Source organism: Tyto alba, unplaced genomic scaffold, assembly GCF_018691265.1.
Source record: "Tyto alba isolate M040663 unplaced genomic scaffold, T.alba_DEE_v4.0 Super-Scaffold_20000042, whole genome shotgun sequence".
Classification (NCBI taxonomy): Eukaryota; Metazoa; Chordata; class Aves; order Strigiformes; family Tytonidae; genus Tyto; species Tyto alba.
Genome location: NW_024881293.1, coordinates 15,351,804 through 15,368,381, shown reverse-complemented (window position 1 = coordinate 15,368,381; position 16,578 = coordinate 15,351,804). Strand labels below are relative to the sequence as shown.

The window sequence follows — 16,578 nt, the reverse complement described above, 5'->3', positions numbered from 1 at the left end:
CCCACTGCGCCGCCAGCCCTTGGCACAGCCCCGGCTGGATTCCCATGGCACTGCCTCTCCGGGCAGGCAGGGCATCCAGCCGCAGCGGTGCCTGGGTCCCAGCAAGGCCACCTTGCTCCAGGGCTTTCCCCTCCGTGCTGCTACAGGGCACGCACAGAACAGCCCGTCCTGCTCAAAACGTCCCTTTTATTCCAGCAGCAGAGGCTGGGGCCAAAAGGGGGAAGAAGGCAGGAGGTGGTGAGGGGTACAGCAGGCTGGGGCCCCATCCAGCCTGGCCAGGTGCTGGTGCTTGGCACTACCTGGATCAGAACGTGGCCCCGGGGCGGGGGGGCTGCGGCCAGGCTGGCCCAAGGGGGATTGAGGCCAGTGGTGCCGCTACACGTCGGTAGCCGGGCCCCACTCGTAGCCTTCGTCCTGGTCTGAGTCGTCCCTGGCCCGTGTGAACCTCTTCCTTACAGCGGCGTGCTCGTATTCCCTGGGGGATGAGAAGCAGTGGTGACGGCTCTGCCAGGCAGGGCTGGCACCAACAGCTCCGCTGCCCGCCCCCAGGCTGGCCCCCCTGCCCGGGGTACCTGATGCTGTCGTAGTGCTGGCCCCGCCACTGCTGCTCGGGCACCTGTGAAAGACCAGAGGGGTGGGGGGGTCAGAGGCAGGGGCGGGACTGGTGCCCCAGCCTGGGGCTGGGCTGTGTTCTCCCCTGGGGGACCAGAGCGGGGCACGGATGCGCAGCTGGACCTGCAGCAGCTGGAAGTGACGCTGTGCCTGTGCCCCAGGGGCGAGGAATCCGGGCGCTGCGCCGCCCTGACTGCCCCCCCAGCTCCTCACGCTGGCATGCAGACACGTACCTGCTGGCTCGGGACGTGGCTTAAGGACGCTGGTGCTGGCTCGGAGGAGCGAGCCAGCCCAGGCTGGTCACAGACCTCCTCGGCCTCAGCGTCGGTGTAGGCACCCGCCTCGCCATCCGTGTCGTCGTAGTCACTGTTGGCTTGGCTGTCACAGCTCAGGTAGCCCGAGGCCGCCGCACTCGGCGGGTTCAGCAGGTCCAGACTGTCCTCCAGTGCCACCTCTGCCTGCGGGGTGGGGGTAACAGAGGCCTGCGACCCCGAGTGGGGGGGGAACGGGTTGCATGTCCCCAGCCCCTGCCCGGCTGCAGCCCCAGCAGGCTGAGCCATGCCGCGGGGATCCCGTGCCCCGTACCTGCTCCACTGCTGTCCAGACAGGCTGGCTCTGCTGCGCCCTGATGATGTCCTTGAGCGCTTCGTACCAAGCGTTGCTGCTGCCACTGAGGCTGACGGTGGCGGTGAAGAGGTGGCTGCAATACTTCTTCATCTTGCTGGCCTGGGTGTAGAGGCGCCGGGAGCTCTTCCTGGAGTCGGGCGCCAGCCACTGGCGCATGGCCTTGATGCCCTGCCGGCTCTCGGGCTCACAGAACACCACCATGGGGTAGTACTGCACGTAGTTGAGACGCTCCACAGCCGAGGGCGTGATGTCCAACAGGGCGTGCTTGTCCTGGGGCAGGACACAGCCATCAGCCCTGCCGGGGACAGGGACAGAGGCCGTGGGCTCCCCCCCCCCCCCGCCGGCTCCAAGGACACGGGAAATGTCTCTCACCTTTTCTGCGATCTGCTGCACAGCGTCCAACTTGATGACCTTGGATGATGCCCCGTCTCGGGGCACGCTCGCTGCAGGGCACAGAGATGTGAGAGGAGTTAAGGGAGATGTGGCATCTCCAGCAGCCCCAGGCTGGGTCTGGCTGTGCCTGGCCCCAGGGCTGCGTCCTTCAAGAGGGGGGGGGGCGTGCCTGGGGCCGGGCTGGTATCGTGGTGCACGGAGAGAGGGTGAATGAGTCCAGGAAGGTGTTGGGGTGTAATGGGGAGGGGATAATGAGGCAGGATGGGGACAGAGCTGGAGGTAAAGGGCTCCCAGACATCCTGGACACTGAGGGTCTGGCTGCTGGATACAATTTCCCCCCAGCGTGGGGGAAACTTACGGGCAATCTCGAACAGCTCGGGCAGCTCCGTGCTCAGCTTCTGCATGGCAATGTCTGCGATGGGGCCCAGGATCACCACTGGCCGCTTGAAGTTGGCTGTGGGGAGAAGACAGATCAGCTCGGGGAGGCCGGGGGTGAGGGCAGATCTCACAGCACCCAGGCACACAGCCCGGCTCCTCAAGGTGCCCGTAGCCCTGGGACTCACCCCGCTCCCCCCAGGAGAGCCGAGCCCACTAGCGCCCGGGGCCGATGTCCCCCGGTGGGTCTGGGCAATGTGGACACAGCCCTGGTGCCTACCTGCCTTCAGGACCACCCTCTCGTAGGGCGGGTAGCGGCCCTGCTTGGTGAGGGCACACAGGTCCTCCCGGCTCTTCCGCAGCATCTTCTTGGCCCCTCGCAGGCCCCGCAGCTTCCAAAACTCAGCCCGTGCCCCAGAGGGGTTGGCACCAGATGTGGCTTTCAGCACCGACTCCAGGCTGGCGATCTGCTCAGCCCTGGGAAGGGAAAGGGCTCGGGACCTGGAGCCTCCAGATTTACACTTGGCTTTGTCTCCCCGGGCTCCGAGAAGTGGGGCAGGAGAAGCCAGTGTCCCCACGCAGTGGCAGGGCCAGATGGGGCTGTGGCAGCCGCTTCCCTCTGGGACCTTGGACAACCAGAGCATCGACTGTCCCACCACCCCCGGGAAGCTCATGGTTCCCGCTGCTGCTCCACCAGCCCTTGCCCTGCCTCTTACTGGGCCCACCATTTCACATCCCCGTCTCACTGGGGAGCCATCCCCTGGTTCAGCTCATCTTGGGGCCATTCCTGGCTTCATCCCTACCTCTTCTGGTTGGGGATGATGCCCTTGTCCTGCTCCTGCAGGTCCCTGCCCATGCGCACAGCCAGCCAGCTCCCCAGTCTGCCCCGGTACATGGTGTCCAGCACGTGGAAGACGTCCCCACGGATGAAGCTGAGCCCTGAAGGTGTGTCCTTCTCAAAGTCAAAGTGTGTCCGGATATAGAATGAGTCACCCATGTTGGACGAGATCATCTTCCTGTAAACTGGAGCCCATGGTGAGAGGGACCATCAGGGGAAGAGGGGGCTGAGGAGGAAGATGCTGGAAAGGAACATGCTTGGAGGGATCTGGGAAGGATCTAGGCTGGCCAGGAGCCTCCACGGTAGTCTTTGCTGATAAGGAGGGTGTTGGGGACACCTCTTCCTCCCATGGTTCTCCCAGGCATGCTGGGGACAGCAGGACCTGACCCCCCCAGCACACCCTGGGCTCTCCAGGCTGAGCCATGGTGCCCGAAAGCCCCAGCGCTCCAGGATGCTGAGGCACAAATGGGGCAGGGATGGTCTGGTCCCCTCCCATCACCTCTCTGGAGGAGGAGGAGGAGTGGGGTGTGGGGAAAAAGGATCACCCTGTGAGGACAGAAAGGGCCATGGAAAGTCCAGCAGCTCTAATGCTTGCTCAGAAGAGACAGAGGATGGAGAGGCACAAGCCCAGGATGAATCTGGTCATCACTCACTGTCCTGATTGTTCTGGGTCCACAGTGTGATGTCCTCCCCCAGCGGCAGGCTCATGAGATACTCCACAGCCTCCTCGCGGGTCAGGTTCTGGAAACTGGTGTCATTCACCTGCCAAGGAAGAGCACTGAGGCACGGCCCCGCCAGTGAGATGGAGGGCGTGGGTACCAGCAGGGACCCCACGGACAGCACTGCCCAGGGCAGGGTGGGGAGAGGGAACTGGTCCCTGTCACCCAAGTGTCTGCCACAAGCCCTAGTATCCCCGGGGACGGCCTCTGGGCCAGCTGAGGTGATGCCCAGACCCCACTGTGTGTTAGCATGGTGCTGGAGACAGGACTGTCCCCTTGGACAGTGCCCACAGCGCCAGCCCAATGGGTACGGGCCACGGGCACCAGCACTGACCCAAAACGATGCCCAGGAAGAGAAATCCAAACCCTGGGGAGGTATCAGACCCAAGTCTGGGTGCAGCAGCATTCAGAGCCATTCCCAGCCCTGGGTACCTGCAGGATCTGGTCCCCTTCCTGGACACCCTGGCTGTCGGCTGGGCCCCCTTCCTGCACGCTCGACACGAAGATGCCCACATCGTTCCCGCCAGCCAGCCGTAGCCCAACGCTCTTGCCCTTCACGAAACGCACGACCCTGGAGTTGGAGACGTGCCTGCCACAGGAGAAGCCGCTGTCAGCCTGGCAGCGACATGCTGGGGACAGCACAGGGGGTCACCAGCCCCGGGACCCCAACCCTGCACAGGAGCAGCTCCCCGTCCGGCCCAGCCATTCCCCACCGCCTCTCGCAGACGCACCCGTCCTTGTGGGCAGCCCGGGCAGCGGGGCCGGCGCGGGGGCCGTGGCAGCCATCCCCCTCCACAGCTTCCAGCAGGTCTGCAGGGAGGGAGAACTGGTCCATGAGGCGGCCGTGGCTGCGCCGCTGCTGGGGCAGCCAAGGAATAGGGAGAACCAGGGAGAACCACGGGGTTCGGACAGGGGAGACGTGCAGGGGCCCAGGACCCACTCAGTGCCCCGAGCTCCCCCAGCCCGATCTGAGGTCACTCACCAGGGCCCTGAGCACTGTCAGTGACTGTGTTGGCTGGAGGGTCCCTGTTCGATCGCCTCCTCTCCCTGGAACAAAGTTGGGGCAGAATTTAGGCAGGTCTTGGCGGCAGGAGCTGGATGAGCACGGGCAGGCAGTGCCAAGTGGGCAGTGGGGACAGCGGAGCAAGCTGAGGACCAAACAGCAGTCCCACCTCCAGGGTGAACTAGCTCTGAGCTGGAGGAGAACCAGCCCCTCCAGCTAGGCAGAGAACACAGGGGCATCCGATGGGGGAAAGAGGGGCTCATGGGCCCGGAGCGGGGCTTACGGTGGTGAATCCATCCTGGCAGCAGCTGGAGGTTGCAGGGAGGTCTCAGGGGATGGCGGGTGGGACAGTTCAGTGTCGATGTCGGAGATATCTGCAGCAACAGGAGGGAAGGCACATCAGTGACCATCCAGTCCCTGTGCTGCGTATTTGGCCCCTGGCCCCGTCACCGTGTTCCCTCACCATCCATCCGGGAGCTGTCACTCTGGCTGTCTTCTATGTCGGGGATGTTGACCAGGAACTGCCGGTGATCCCGGAGGATGAGCAGAGTCAGGGTCCCCTCCGCCCGCTCGATGAGCTGCTGGGTGTCAGCCAGGGACATGTCCTCACTGGCCACCCCGTTGATCTGGAGGGGGCAGAGCGGGGGCCCTCAGGGCACTCACTCCCAGGAAAGTCACCACCAGGAAAGCCCCGATCCAACGGGATGCTCCAACTGCTGCTTCCCCCGTCCCTTCCCAGCCCCTGCAGCCCAGCCCCAGCTCCCGCAGCTTCACCTATCCTGGGCCACATCCCAGTTCCTGGCTGCTTCCCAGCAGGACCTCATCCTGCAGAGAGGAAACAAATTATTGAGGCTAATTAACCGACACCGTTAGCTGCCAGGGGGCCCTGCACAGAGGCCGGAGCTGCAGAGACCTGCTCAGATACCCAAAGCTCAGTTTTGCTTTGACCTTGGCCCAGCGCTGTCCCTCCACACACTGGACTGGGCTGGGGAGTCAGGCCCAAAGCAAACCGTGGGTCTATGATCTCCCCAAGGTGCAACAGCTTTTCCCACCACATTGCTGGGATGAAATCCCTCCTCTTTGCCCCGGAGTCGCTTTGGCCCCGCTTCCCAGCGGCCACGGCTCTGCCTGGCCCACGTGTGAAAAACCTCCCTCCCTTGATTTCCTCTTCCCCAGACTGTTTCACCTGACGTACCCTGAACACCTGAGCTCCCCCAGAGGGGACGCGCACACGCAGCAGCACACCACGTGCTGTGGGGACAGTGGGGCAGATGTGATCCCGCTGTGGGGACAGTGGGGCAGATGTGATCCCGCTGTGGGGACAGTGGGGCAGATGTGATCCCACTGTGGCAGCGGGACAAGCAACCATCCCTGGATGAACAGCGCGGGGCTGCCTCAGCCAGCCAGCCCCGGCATCGCGGGGAGCTGGTCCCTGAGAGCCCACGCGGGGCCCCTGGTGATGGCTGGGGAGCAGGGCAGGGCGCGGGCACCAGCCGGAGCTGCCTCCAGCCAAGCTGCCATCCTCTGCGGGTGGTGACACTAGCCAGGGACGAGCCACCCGAAGAGGCAGGAGACGAGATCCCCAGCGAGCGCTGTGTGCCCCGTACCTTCAGGATGAGGTCTCCCTCCTGCAAGGAGCTGCCCTTCGCTGCCAGCCCGCTCTCCACTATGTGCTTGATGAAGAGCTGACTTCCCAGCTTCAGGCCATACTCTGCACCAGAGAGAGACTATGACAGTGCCAGAGCCAGGCAGATGCAGGACCCCCTCGAGGTCCCCCCTCACCACCATCCCCACAAGCCTACCTCGTCTCCTTTTGGGGCACTAGCAAGCCCCAAAGCTGAGCTCTGCAAGCTCAGGCTGAGGCCAGGCGGGTTTGGTGCACCCAGCACGGCATACGCTGTCCCCCTCGCCGCATGCCAGAGCCTGGCACCAACCCTGTCCCTGCCTCCTCCCCAGGGGGACGCATGGCCACAAGCCGAGCGACGAGACCCAGGGACAGAGAGGGCGGGAGGACCTCACCTTCATTTTGCTTCTGCTTCACCAGGACTGATGTGATGGGCTTCATCAGCACATCCCGGCGCGGCAGCCGCTTGAAGCCCGACACCAGGACCAGCCCGTTGGTGTCCCCTTCATGGCTGAAGCTGTTGGCAGAGCGGTGCCGGCTGTGGCCCCTCCGATCTGAGCCACTGCCCGGGCTCTGCCTCCAGTGGCTGCTGTCCTGGCTTCGCCTCCAGCTCCGGGATGCTGCCTTGTGGTGGCGGTGGTCATCCCGGTGGTGGCCGGAGCTTCTCTCGCTGGATGAGTCCCCGTCGTAGCCCTGGCTGTGGTCAAGGTCATCCCGGGACCGGTGCAAGGCCGGATCCCCACCGTGTGACCTGTGGTCCTCATCCGAGTCGTAGCGCTGGGGCGCAGTGGGGGACCCGGGGCTGCTCTTGCTCACAGGGAGGTGGACCTTCTTTGGTCTTTTTAGTGTCTGCAGGTGGAAAGTGAGAACAAGAGGATGGTGGCTGCAGTTGTCTCTGCCAGGAGATGTTTCTACAGCAATTTCCAAGCCCTAAGCAGGAGCTCGGGGGTGTGTGGGACAGGGGAGCTTGGACGGGGACCAGCACGGGGCGGTCCCGTGCATGACACCAGCCCCCATCTCGCCACGGGGCACACTCACAATGTTGGCGATCTTGCCGCAGGTTTTGAGTGTCTGGATGGCAAAGGAGGACGAGGCGTTCTCCATGGAAAGGCCATTCACCATCACGATGTGATCCTTCCTCCTGGGACGGAAAACACAGCCGTGGCCCTGCCCCCGGTGCAGCCCCCAGCTGCGGGAGCTGGCAGGGCGGGAAGGGCGCTCGTTGCCCCGGAGGGACCGGGGTGGCAGCGGTGCCGGCCCTGTCCCTGCAGAAGCGACTCGCTGCCCTCCCTGTCCCCACTGGCAGCAAGCACCCCCTCCGCGTCCCCACGTCCCCGCACACTCACTGCAGGCGGCCCACCGCCGGTCCCCCAGACACCACATCCGCCACGACCAGCGCCGTGTCTCCGGTCGCCCTGTTGGGACGGTCCCGGCCTCCGGCGACAGCGAAGCCAAAGCCCCGTTGAGGGTCCTGGTGGGGACAGGCGGAAAGGGGTCAGGTGGAGCTGGCCCCCCGGACCCCGTCCCCTCCTGCAGCCACCCTGGGCTGCGCTCACCTTGCTCAGTGTCACCGTGTGCTGCTCCCAGATCAGCATCTCCTCCATGGTGGCCACCCGCCAGCGCAAGCGAGGGAGGGCGGCCGTGGCAGCCGGCCGGCGCGGCAGCCCCTGGCTGGTGGCTGGGGGCACGGACTGGCTCCGGCTCCTCTGTGCAGCCACTGACCCCTTCCCCAATCCCACTTCAGGCTACAACGAAGAGCAGAAGCAGTGCTGAGCCACAGACACCAGGGATCGTGCGGGTGCAGGGGACAGAGCTCCCCGGGGCGCCTGGGCACCCACCAGCTGTGTCACATCCCCGCTAACCCCATGTGGGAGCCGGCTCCGAACTCCAGAGCTGCCTCAGTGCAGCGTGAGATCACCCCCTCGGGAGGTCCAGCTCGGTCCCCTCACACGTGTGTGCACAGAAGGGGAGGTTTTGCGCAGGGCAAGCAGGTCAGGACCCATCTCCACAGCTGGCACCACGTCATCCTCATGGTCCCAGTTCCCTCTCTCTTCCCAGGAGCTGGCAGACCCCAGGGTGCTGCTTCAGACGGTGCCTCAGTGCCCCCCTGCCCTCCTGCTCTGGGCTCGGTGTGACAGCAGAGCCAGCAGCTCTGTCAACCACTTCAGGAGCACCAGTGCTCCGGCTTCACCCTTTGGTTTCCCTGGGTTTTCCCCAAATCCAGTGTTTTCCACCTAGGACAGACAAGCCTGACTGACAGGGTGAGGCCCCATCCAGGCTGAAACCCCCGGCATGGACCCCAAGATCCCCTCCACCAGCTCCTGGCTCCCCAGAGGAACCGGCGTGAACGGGGTCCCTGCATGGGGTGGGGGACACGGGCTCAGAGTGTCCCACAACCTCCCAGCGGGTGGGACGGGAAGGAGCCAGGTGAAGCAGGAGGGACTCAAAGGGACCAAGTTTATTCGTGCCACTGCACGTGCCAAGGAAACCCCAGTGAGACCACCAGGTGATTCTCCAGGGTGCTGGAGCAGGAAAGCCAACAGCCCGGCGTGATGCCACCACCACTACCAGATCCTCCCCGCCCTGACCGGCGCCGGGACCGGGGAGGACAGACCCCCACCCACCGCCTGCCCACGCCAGCCCAGAGCCCAGAGCCGGGGGGAGGTGGGACACTTGCCCCCCACCAGCCAGGCTGCCCCGGGATGGCGCATCCCGCTCTGGCCCCAGGCCCTGCGGGGCTGCCAGCGCCTGTCCTGGTCTCACCTGTGGCACAGCCTGGGCACGGCACAGCCCGGGCACGGGCATGGGCACGGCACAGCCTGGGCACGGGCATGGGCACGGCACAGCACCGGCACGGCACAGCACCGGCATGGCACAGCACCGGCACAGCACAGCACCGGCACGGGCATGGGCACGGCACAGCCCAGGCACGGGCACAGGCACAGCACAGCACCGGCACAGCACAACACCGGCACAGCACTGGCACAGTACAGCACCAGCACGGCACAGCACTGGCACAGCACAGCACCGGCACGGCACAGCACCGGCACGGGCATGGGCACGGCACAGCCCGGGCACGGGCACAGGCACAGCACAGCACCGGCACAGCACAACACCGGCACAGCACTGGCACAGTACAGCACCAGCACGGCACAGCACTGGCACAGTACAGCACCGGCACGGCACAGCACTGGCACAGCACAGCACCGGCACGGCACAGCCCGGGCGCGGGCACGGGAACGGCGTGGCCCTGGCACAACAGGCTGTGGACACGCCGGCACTGCCGGGTCTGGCATCAGGCACCCTTGTGCCGCCACTGAGGACTGGCCAGCAGCCGACGGGGAGATCTCCCCGTGGCCATCAGAAACAAGCGCTGACACCCCGCGGGCAACGCCCGAAGCGACGCGGAGCCGGGGTCCCACGGGGAAGCTGGGGTCAGTGGTGGGCAAACAGCCCTGGGGCAAGCATGGTGGCTCTACGCCAGCACGGGGGCTTTCCGTGGCCAGGCCCCCCAAAATGAGACCCAGTCCATGGCGGCCCCGGGGAGGGACGGTGTAATCATTCACCCATGGCTCAGAAATAGCCCCAGCCAGCCAGGCTGCAAGCCGGTGAGTGCGGAGGGCAGAGTCCAGGTTTCCACTCTGCATCACGAGCTGCCGAAACCAGCCCAAGCGCCCACCCGGCCCCCGCCGGCGCTCGACGTGTGGGTGGCCGGGGCTGAGCAGGACCCTGGTGTGCTGGCACCCGCTGTCCTTTCCCAGTACTTGTAAGGCTGGTAATAACCAGGAGACCCCAGCAGGGTGGGGGGGTGGTCTCCTGCCGGATCAGTGCGCTGAACGGGGGGGTCCCATCTCAGCCATGTCACCAGTGTCAGCTGGTCAGAGCTTATGGGCTCCCTGGGTGCCTGCGGGTGACACGGTGTGAGCCACAGGTCCTTACGGACCCCAATTGTGGGGCAGCCAGAGCATTCCCCTCCCCGGGGCGACAGCTCATCTGCTGTGCCGGAGCCGACCTCGCTACCACCCAACACAGCCTCTCGCCGTCCCCTGTCAGCTCCCATCACCGGGACACCACAAACCAGATGCACACCTGCGTCCTGCTGCCACCCATGGCTCTTCAGGACGGAGGGGTGGGGGACAGAGCATGGGGCCGGCAGCAGCTCCCGTCTCACCAGCACAGGTGACGCTGCTGGACCCCCATCCTGACCCCCGCTGAACCCCCGTCCCGTCCCCCTTCTCCCCTCAGAGACCTGGTGTAGGGCCCGGCCAAGGCCAAGGCCGAGGCTGGCAGCCGGAGGAGCCGGCTTGGCCGGTTTCCGACAGAAACCAACCAGCCCGCACCCGAAATGGCCCCGCCGGGAGAGGCAGTATCTGGGCAGAGCTGACCGCGGCCCAGCCCAACGTGCCCGGCACCTCGTGCTGGCAGCACGGGGAGCCCCACACGCCCCACTCTGCCCCACGCACACACCATGCCCGGCATCTCCCAGGTTTTTCAATGCCAAATGAAGCCCGGGCTGCATCAAGGCGGCTCGTCCCATTACAAGGTCCCTGATTCAGGGCTGTGCCTGGCCCCGCGTGACACCACCGGCAATGCCCACCGTGGGGACAGCAAGGGGTGGGGAGGTTATTTATCCAAAAGTGATGTACCCTGCCCACCCCAGCCTTGCCCCATGGCCAGCCCCACCACCCATAACCTGTTTCCCAACTCCCCCACTGATGGGGGTCCTCAATCTGGGACCCCGAAGCTTTCGCAGGACCAGTGGGGTTCCTGGTCTCAGCCAGTGCTGCAAAACTGCCCGTCTCTTGTCTGGTCCTGGCCGTGCAGGACTGGGGTCCCAGATCCCCCCAGAAGCTCCTCTAACCCCGCCCCACCCACATCGCGATGGGCTGATCCTGACCCCCTGCTCCAGGAAAAGTCTCTGGAAAGTCTGACCCACCCAGGGTGTAAATCAATAGGATGGGGGCACATTCTCCAGCCCTGGGGGAACAGATCTGTGACGGCAGGGTCCCAGGATCCCCCCCCCCCCTCCCCGGGGTCTCTCTCTGCCATTGGGGCAGGACTCCAGGAGGGTCACTGGGTCCCGCAGCCACCCAGAATGGGACAAAGCATGGCCAGTTCCCCAGGTGAAAGCACGGGTGGGTGCCCATCCCCAGCTGGGAAGCAGGGCCAGCAGCAGATCCCGGGGGACAGGGTTAGGCACTCACCAAGCCTCCGATCCGACCAGGAAGGAGCTGAGCTCTGGGGCTGGTGGCAGTGGTGTCACTCCAGATTGCCTTGTGTAACCCTTTGTGGGCCAGACGCTGCCTGCAGGAGGGAGGGAGGAAGAAGGGGGTCCTGGAGCAGCTTCCTGGGCACAGGTGGAGGCACAGGGGCTGTCCCTGTTGTCCTCCATGGTGCTGGGGGTTCAGCCACGTCCATTCGGCCCCCACCCAGCCCTGGCTCACAGGATGCTGTTTGTGGCAGTGCCTGGGGACAGGGGTCCTCCACCCTCTCCCGCTCCCCCCCCCCCCCCCCCGCCCCAGCCTTGCCCTCTCCAAGGAGGTCAGGGGGCTCTGTGCCAACTCGCACCACCCTGGACCCCTAAACCCTCCCAGCAGCCCTGCTCGGGAGTCCCTGGGGGCACCAAATGTCTTCACCCAGCGCCCCAAGAGGGGACGGGGATGGTGGCCAGCCTGGGGCTTCAGGTCCTGGGCAGGGTGTGGAGGAAAAGGTGCCCCTGTTGATGGCTGCCATCCCCTCTCCTTCCCTCCCCTTCCCCTCTCCTCTGCCCCCCACCTGGGGAGCAGCCCCCCGTCATTCCCCTCTCCACGGGGTCGCTTTCCTGCAGTGACAGAAATCAGCTTCACGCCCTGGCTCTCCGTCCAGGCTGCTGCTTCCAGCCGGGCTCGGTACCGATGCTGCAGGAGGTCACAGCCCTGTGGCAGGGCGTCGCAGGGGGACCAGTTTCTCCTGAACCCCCCGGTCACCAGCCACCACCCCGGAGCTGGAGGCATGGTGCGGCCGCTCTCCCCGCCGCTCCTCACATCGGCATCAAGTAGCTCCTTCTCGCTGCAGCCCCCCGCCAGCTCCGGGGGGAAGATGGAGCAGCTCCGGTCCAGGCGGCCGCCGCTCCCCGGCCGCCCCGGGGCCACCGGCCGCCCACCCGCGCAGGGACGCGGCCGGGAGCACCTCGGGCAGGGGGACGGCCACGCCGCCCAGCAGCCTCATCAGGGCCGCCGGCTGCGCCGAGGGCTGGGCGTTAATGCCGAGCTGGTTCCGTGACACGTTCGTCCCCCGGGGCCGGGGACCGAAGCACGCTGGGCATGAAGGGTCCAGCCCGGGAGAACCGGCGGGGCCGGCCAGGGCTGATCCGCACCCCGGGGCTGACCCGCACCCCGGGGCTGACGCGCACCCCGGGACTGACCCGCACCCCGGGACCGACCCGCACCCCGGGACCGATCCGCACCCCGGGGCTGACGCGCACCCCGGGGCTGACCCGCACCCCGGGGCTGACGCGCACCCCGGGACTGACCCGCACCCCGGGGCTGACGCGCACCCCGGGACTGACCCGCACCCCGGGACTGACCCGCACCCCGGGACTGACGCGCACCCCGGGGCTGACCCGCACCCCGGGACTGACGCGCACCCCGGGGCTGACCCGCACCCCGGGACTGACCCGCACCCCGGGACTGACGCGCACCCCGGGACTGACCCGCACCCCGGGACTGACGCGCACCCCGGGGCTGACCCGCACCCCGGGGCTGACCCGCACCCCGGGACCGATCCGCACCCCGGGACCGATCCGCACCCCGGGACTGACCCGCACCCCGGGACTGACCCGGGCCGGGCCGGTGCCACGGGTCGAGGGGGAGGGCGAGGAGGCGGCGCTCAGCACCGGGAGGGCCCCGGTCTCGCGGGGGCCAGAGCGGGGGAGGTCTCCCCCGCACCGAGGGCTGGCACAGGGCGGCGCCGGGGGCGGTGGGGCCCGGGGTGCCGGTGCCGGGGTGCCGGGGTGCCGCAGTGCCGGGGTGCCGGGGTGCCACGGAGTCGGGGTGCCGGGGTACCGCGGTGTTGGGGGGCTGCGGTGTCGGGCTGTCGGGGTGCGAGGTGCCGGACTGTCGGGGTACCGCGGTGCCGGCCCCCCCCACCCGCCCGCAGAGGGGCCCCGGGCCGGCCCCGCCCTTCGCCGCCGTAGCCCCGCCCCCGCTGCCATGGCGACCAGCAGACAGCCTCCTCCCGCCCGCCCCCGCCGCGCGCCAGCGCCGCGGCTCTGTGGTGCCTCCCGCCGGCCAGAGAGGACGGGAGTGGCCTTTCCCTTCTCCGCTCTATGGTGCGCGATGCCCCGTCCCTCTCCCTGCGCCTTCCGGCCGGGCGCGGTGCCGGTCCCACAGCCCACGCGCTATCGCGACAGCCAGCCCCCACGTCGCGATTAATTCCGTTGAAAGGGCGGCAGCTCTACTTCCGGTGCTGGCTGCGGCCCCTTCCGCCCTGCAGCGCTGGGGCGTGTCTAGCCGCGGCGCCTCCCGCACTCTATGGTCCCCGCTGCTCCCAGGCTCCTCAGCGGCGGCGGCCGGAGCCGGGAGGAGCGGGGTGGCGGCGGCGGCGGCGGGCCGGGGCCTGCGCTCGGGCTACTCCCGCCCTGCCGGCGGCCTTCGCGGCGGCCATGGAGCTAGAGGTGCCCGAGGAGGCAGAAGGCTCGGCCGTGGCGGGTGCCGGTGCCATCACCCCGGAGGCCGGCGTGGGGGGACTGGATGCGGCAGGAGGTAACGCGCTGCGAGCACCGGGCGGCCAGCACCCCCGGCCGCGTCCCCCGGCCCGTTCCCCCGCCTGTCGCCGTCCCCGGCAGGGCCCACCGGAGTGTGCGCCCCCGTCTCCCGTCCCTCCTCGGGCCCAGAGTGGTTTAGCCCAGCTGCACACCCCCGGGAGGGGGTGGCGGTGTCTCAGTGGTACCTCCCGGCCGGTCCCCCCGCCTTGTGCCGTGTATCCCCCGGGGAAGGGCTCTCGGAGTGGTTCAGTCCAGCCACCCCCACCCCCCCCCCCCCCCGGAGTGTGCCATCCCCGGGGCACCGCGTGGCCCCGTCCAACTGCCGCTTCTCCCCACACCCCCCCCCCAGGGGCCCGGAATGGTTCCGCCCCCCCCGCGGCCGCCGCTCGGCCCCGGGCACTGGCGGGTCCCCCGCCCGCCCCGGGGGGTCCCGGCCCGGGGCTTGCTGCGGGGGGGGGGGCGCAGCCACCGGAGCAACGTGCGGGGCCGTGGCGGGCGCCGCGGCACCCCCGGGAGCGGGGTCACCCCGGCGGCGCAGCAGCCACCGCTTGTCCGGCTGGCGAAGGGGGGACCCCGCGCCGCGACACCCGCCGGCTCCTCTCCGGGGCCGGGCCGCCGGCGTTCTCCCTCCCCCGGCGGGGCCGCCGGGGCTGTGCGCTCGGTGCCTCGCTCCGGGGAGTTGCTGCGGCTCCCGGCGCTGCCTCCCGCAGGGTCCCCTCGGCGGCGGGAAGGCGGCGGCGCTGCCGAGACGGGGAGGGCTGTTCGTGAGGGGAGGGAGCGGGCCCGAGCCCGGCGACACCGGTGGCAGCATTAACAAAAGATTCCGGGTTCCTCGGTCGGCGGGATCGGATATGTGGGGCTGTGCGAGCGCACCTGTCTCCACCTTCGCTGCCTAATAATTTATAGCTCGTTAACAACCTCAAAATTGCTAGCTTTGCGCGTGGGCGTACAGCCCCGTTCTGTTGTTGGGTTGACATGTTCTTTTGTGGGCCTGACACAAAGCTCTGGAGTACCTGTCTGAGCCTGAAGCTTATTCAGAGCCTGCTGCGAGGTTAGATGGGTTCTGGTTGTGTTATGACAGCTATCTCCTTGTCTTCAGGCCTTTAAATGAGGATCGTTAGATCTTCTACAAAACCAACAAATTACAGCGGAAGCGGTGATTATTTCATGGATGTCATCTGCTGTGTCGAAGGGGCTGGATGTAATGTGTGCTTTTGGGTAAGGTGCTGAGATTTAGGCAAGTGGCAAGCTGCCCCTGGCCTTCCTGCTTCTGTTCCTCGGTGCTGCCAGGAAAATGGAGGGGCTGGCTGCATGCAGCTTGCCTTTCCTGAGGCCGCCCAAGGCGCTCCCCATCCACTGCTCAGACCTCTTTTTCAGGAGTATTCTCCCAGCACGGTGTGGTGTGGCTGGTGGACTTCCAGCTTGTGATGCTGAGGGAGCAAAAGAGAACCTCTTGCTGACGAACAATTAATACAGATTTTATTCTTCTGATCTCTCTGTCACCCTCCTGTTTTTTTGGGAGGGTAGATTGTTGTTGTTCAGGGCAAGACAAGGTGTTAGTGGAGACTGTTGCTCAAGAGGGCTTTAACCAGTTGTTTTTCATCCCTTCACAAGTAAATCTGAATTTACCAACCTGTATGCTGTCTTACCTTATGCTGATAGTAAAAAAGATGAAACAGAGCCAGTAATCTCACCAATGCTTTGATTTTTTCGAGTCAAGTTGCTTACTCCTCACTTGGGTAGCGTCCAAATTGTCACTCAGCCTCACTTGCAACTGGAGCTCCCGGGAGGGCTGGGGACAGTGTGCACAACAGCTAATGAGTATTTTCTGGAAGAGAACAAAACCTGGGGGGATCAGAGGTGGCCCTGGGGCTGTGCGCAGAGGCACAGCTATGCCCACACGTCGGGTGGGCTGCGCCGCAGGTCTTGGGTCAGGACTGCTGGCCGACGGAACACATCACTGTGCTCTCTGGTCCTTGTTGCAGCAGGTGCGAATACTGTATGTCAGACCGATGTGCCCAGGAGCAGAGGGGGCTTGTGCTGAACACTGTCCTGGTTTGTTGACTCTTTCAAAACTGATGGCAACAAACTCAATTTCGCATGCGCAGCACCGATGCCTTCGCTACTATTTGGAGCAGCAGTGGAGGTGGCGAAGTGCTCGTGACCCACCTATATAGATGCTTCATGCTGCTCACCTTAGTGCTTGTGCTGTTGGTGAAGGGTTACCTGTGTAGCTGAAATCTGCTCCCCAGCTCTTTGCCAGAGAGTGAGGATGGCTGTGTGCTGTGCTGTTACTAAACAAACGTGGCAGGATTAATCTAGACCATGGGTTGGATCAGCAAAGACCTTTTCCAGGTGCTCAGTAAATGTCAAGAGGGGAGCTGGTTAGTCTGGTACAGGAGTAAAACTGATTGGAGAAGAGGGGCTGAACCTCAGGGAAACCTTGATAGTAGGTTCACTTAAGGCATGGAGAGTCTTCTGAAGGGAGCTTTTGGTAGTCTCATAATAGCTTTGAGAGATAAAACCTCATTTAGTGCCAGCAGCTGGGCTCATGTGTGAACACACAGGTTCAATTCATCCCTTCTGAGAACCTTGCTTTGAGGTTTTTAGAAGTTTTGTAACCATTGTTGTTGAAAAGGGAGT

At 65.8% G+C, this 16,578-nt stretch overlaps 2 protein-coding genes across 6 annotated transcripts in view; one reads left to right on the top strand and one right to left on the bottom strand.

Moving 5' to 3' along the window:
• Nucleotides 1–169: 169 nt before the first annotated feature.
• TJP3 (tight junction protein 3) lies at nucleotides 170–12,716 on the bottom strand. Of its 3 annotated transcripts, none has more exons than XM_042794966.1 (21): nucleotides 11,967–12,715; nucleotides 11,396–11,495; nucleotides 7,748–7,936; nucleotides 7,538–7,662; nucleotides 7,230–7,332; nucleotides 6,587–7,040; nucleotides 6,175–6,278; nucleotides 5,031–5,193; nucleotides 4,851–4,941; nucleotides 4,547–4,611; nucleotides 4,296–4,374; nucleotides 3,997–4,153; nucleotides 3,499–3,607; nucleotides 2,811–3,030; nucleotides 2,288–2,484; nucleotides 1,991–2,086; nucleotides 1,612–1,682; nucleotides 1,198–1,509; nucleotides 846–1,094; nucleotides 573–616; nucleotides 170–475 (listed from the first exon to the last, which is right to left on the bottom strand). In XM_042794966.1, exons 1-21 carry the CDS (start codon nucleotides 12,182–12,184, stop codon nucleotides 376–378), a joined length of 3,246 nt encoding a protein of 1,081 aa, XP_042650900.1. In that variant the 5' UTR covers nucleotides 12,185–12,715; the 3' UTR covers nucleotides 170–375. The 3 variants fall into 3 exon arrangements, with proteins under 3 accessions (XP_042650900.1, XP_042650901.1, XP_042650902.1); XM_042794967.1 differs by having other exon boundaries at nucleotides 846–1,070; nucleotides 11,967–12,714; XM_042794968.1 differs by lacking the exons at nucleotides 170–475; nucleotides 573–616 and having other exon boundaries at nucleotides 910–1,102; nucleotides 11,967–12,716.
• Nucleotides 12,717–13,681: 965 nt separating this feature from the next.
• Nucleotides 13,682–16,578, top strand: part of PIP5K1C (phosphatidylinositol-4-phosphate 5-kinase type 1 gamma) — a 49,973-nt gene continuing 47,076 nt past the window's right edge. For 2 of the 3 annotated variants that reach the window (XM_032991301.2, XM_032991299.2), the window contains exon 1: nucleotides 13,682–13,933. In XM_032991301.2, the coding sequence (XP_032847192.2) occupies nucleotides 13,834–13,933 (100 nt within the window). In that variant the 5' untranslated portion in view covers nucleotides 13,682–13,833. The remainder of the gene's footprint in view (nucleotides 13,934–16,578) is intronic. The other variant, XM_032991302.2, reaches the window with a different exon arrangement.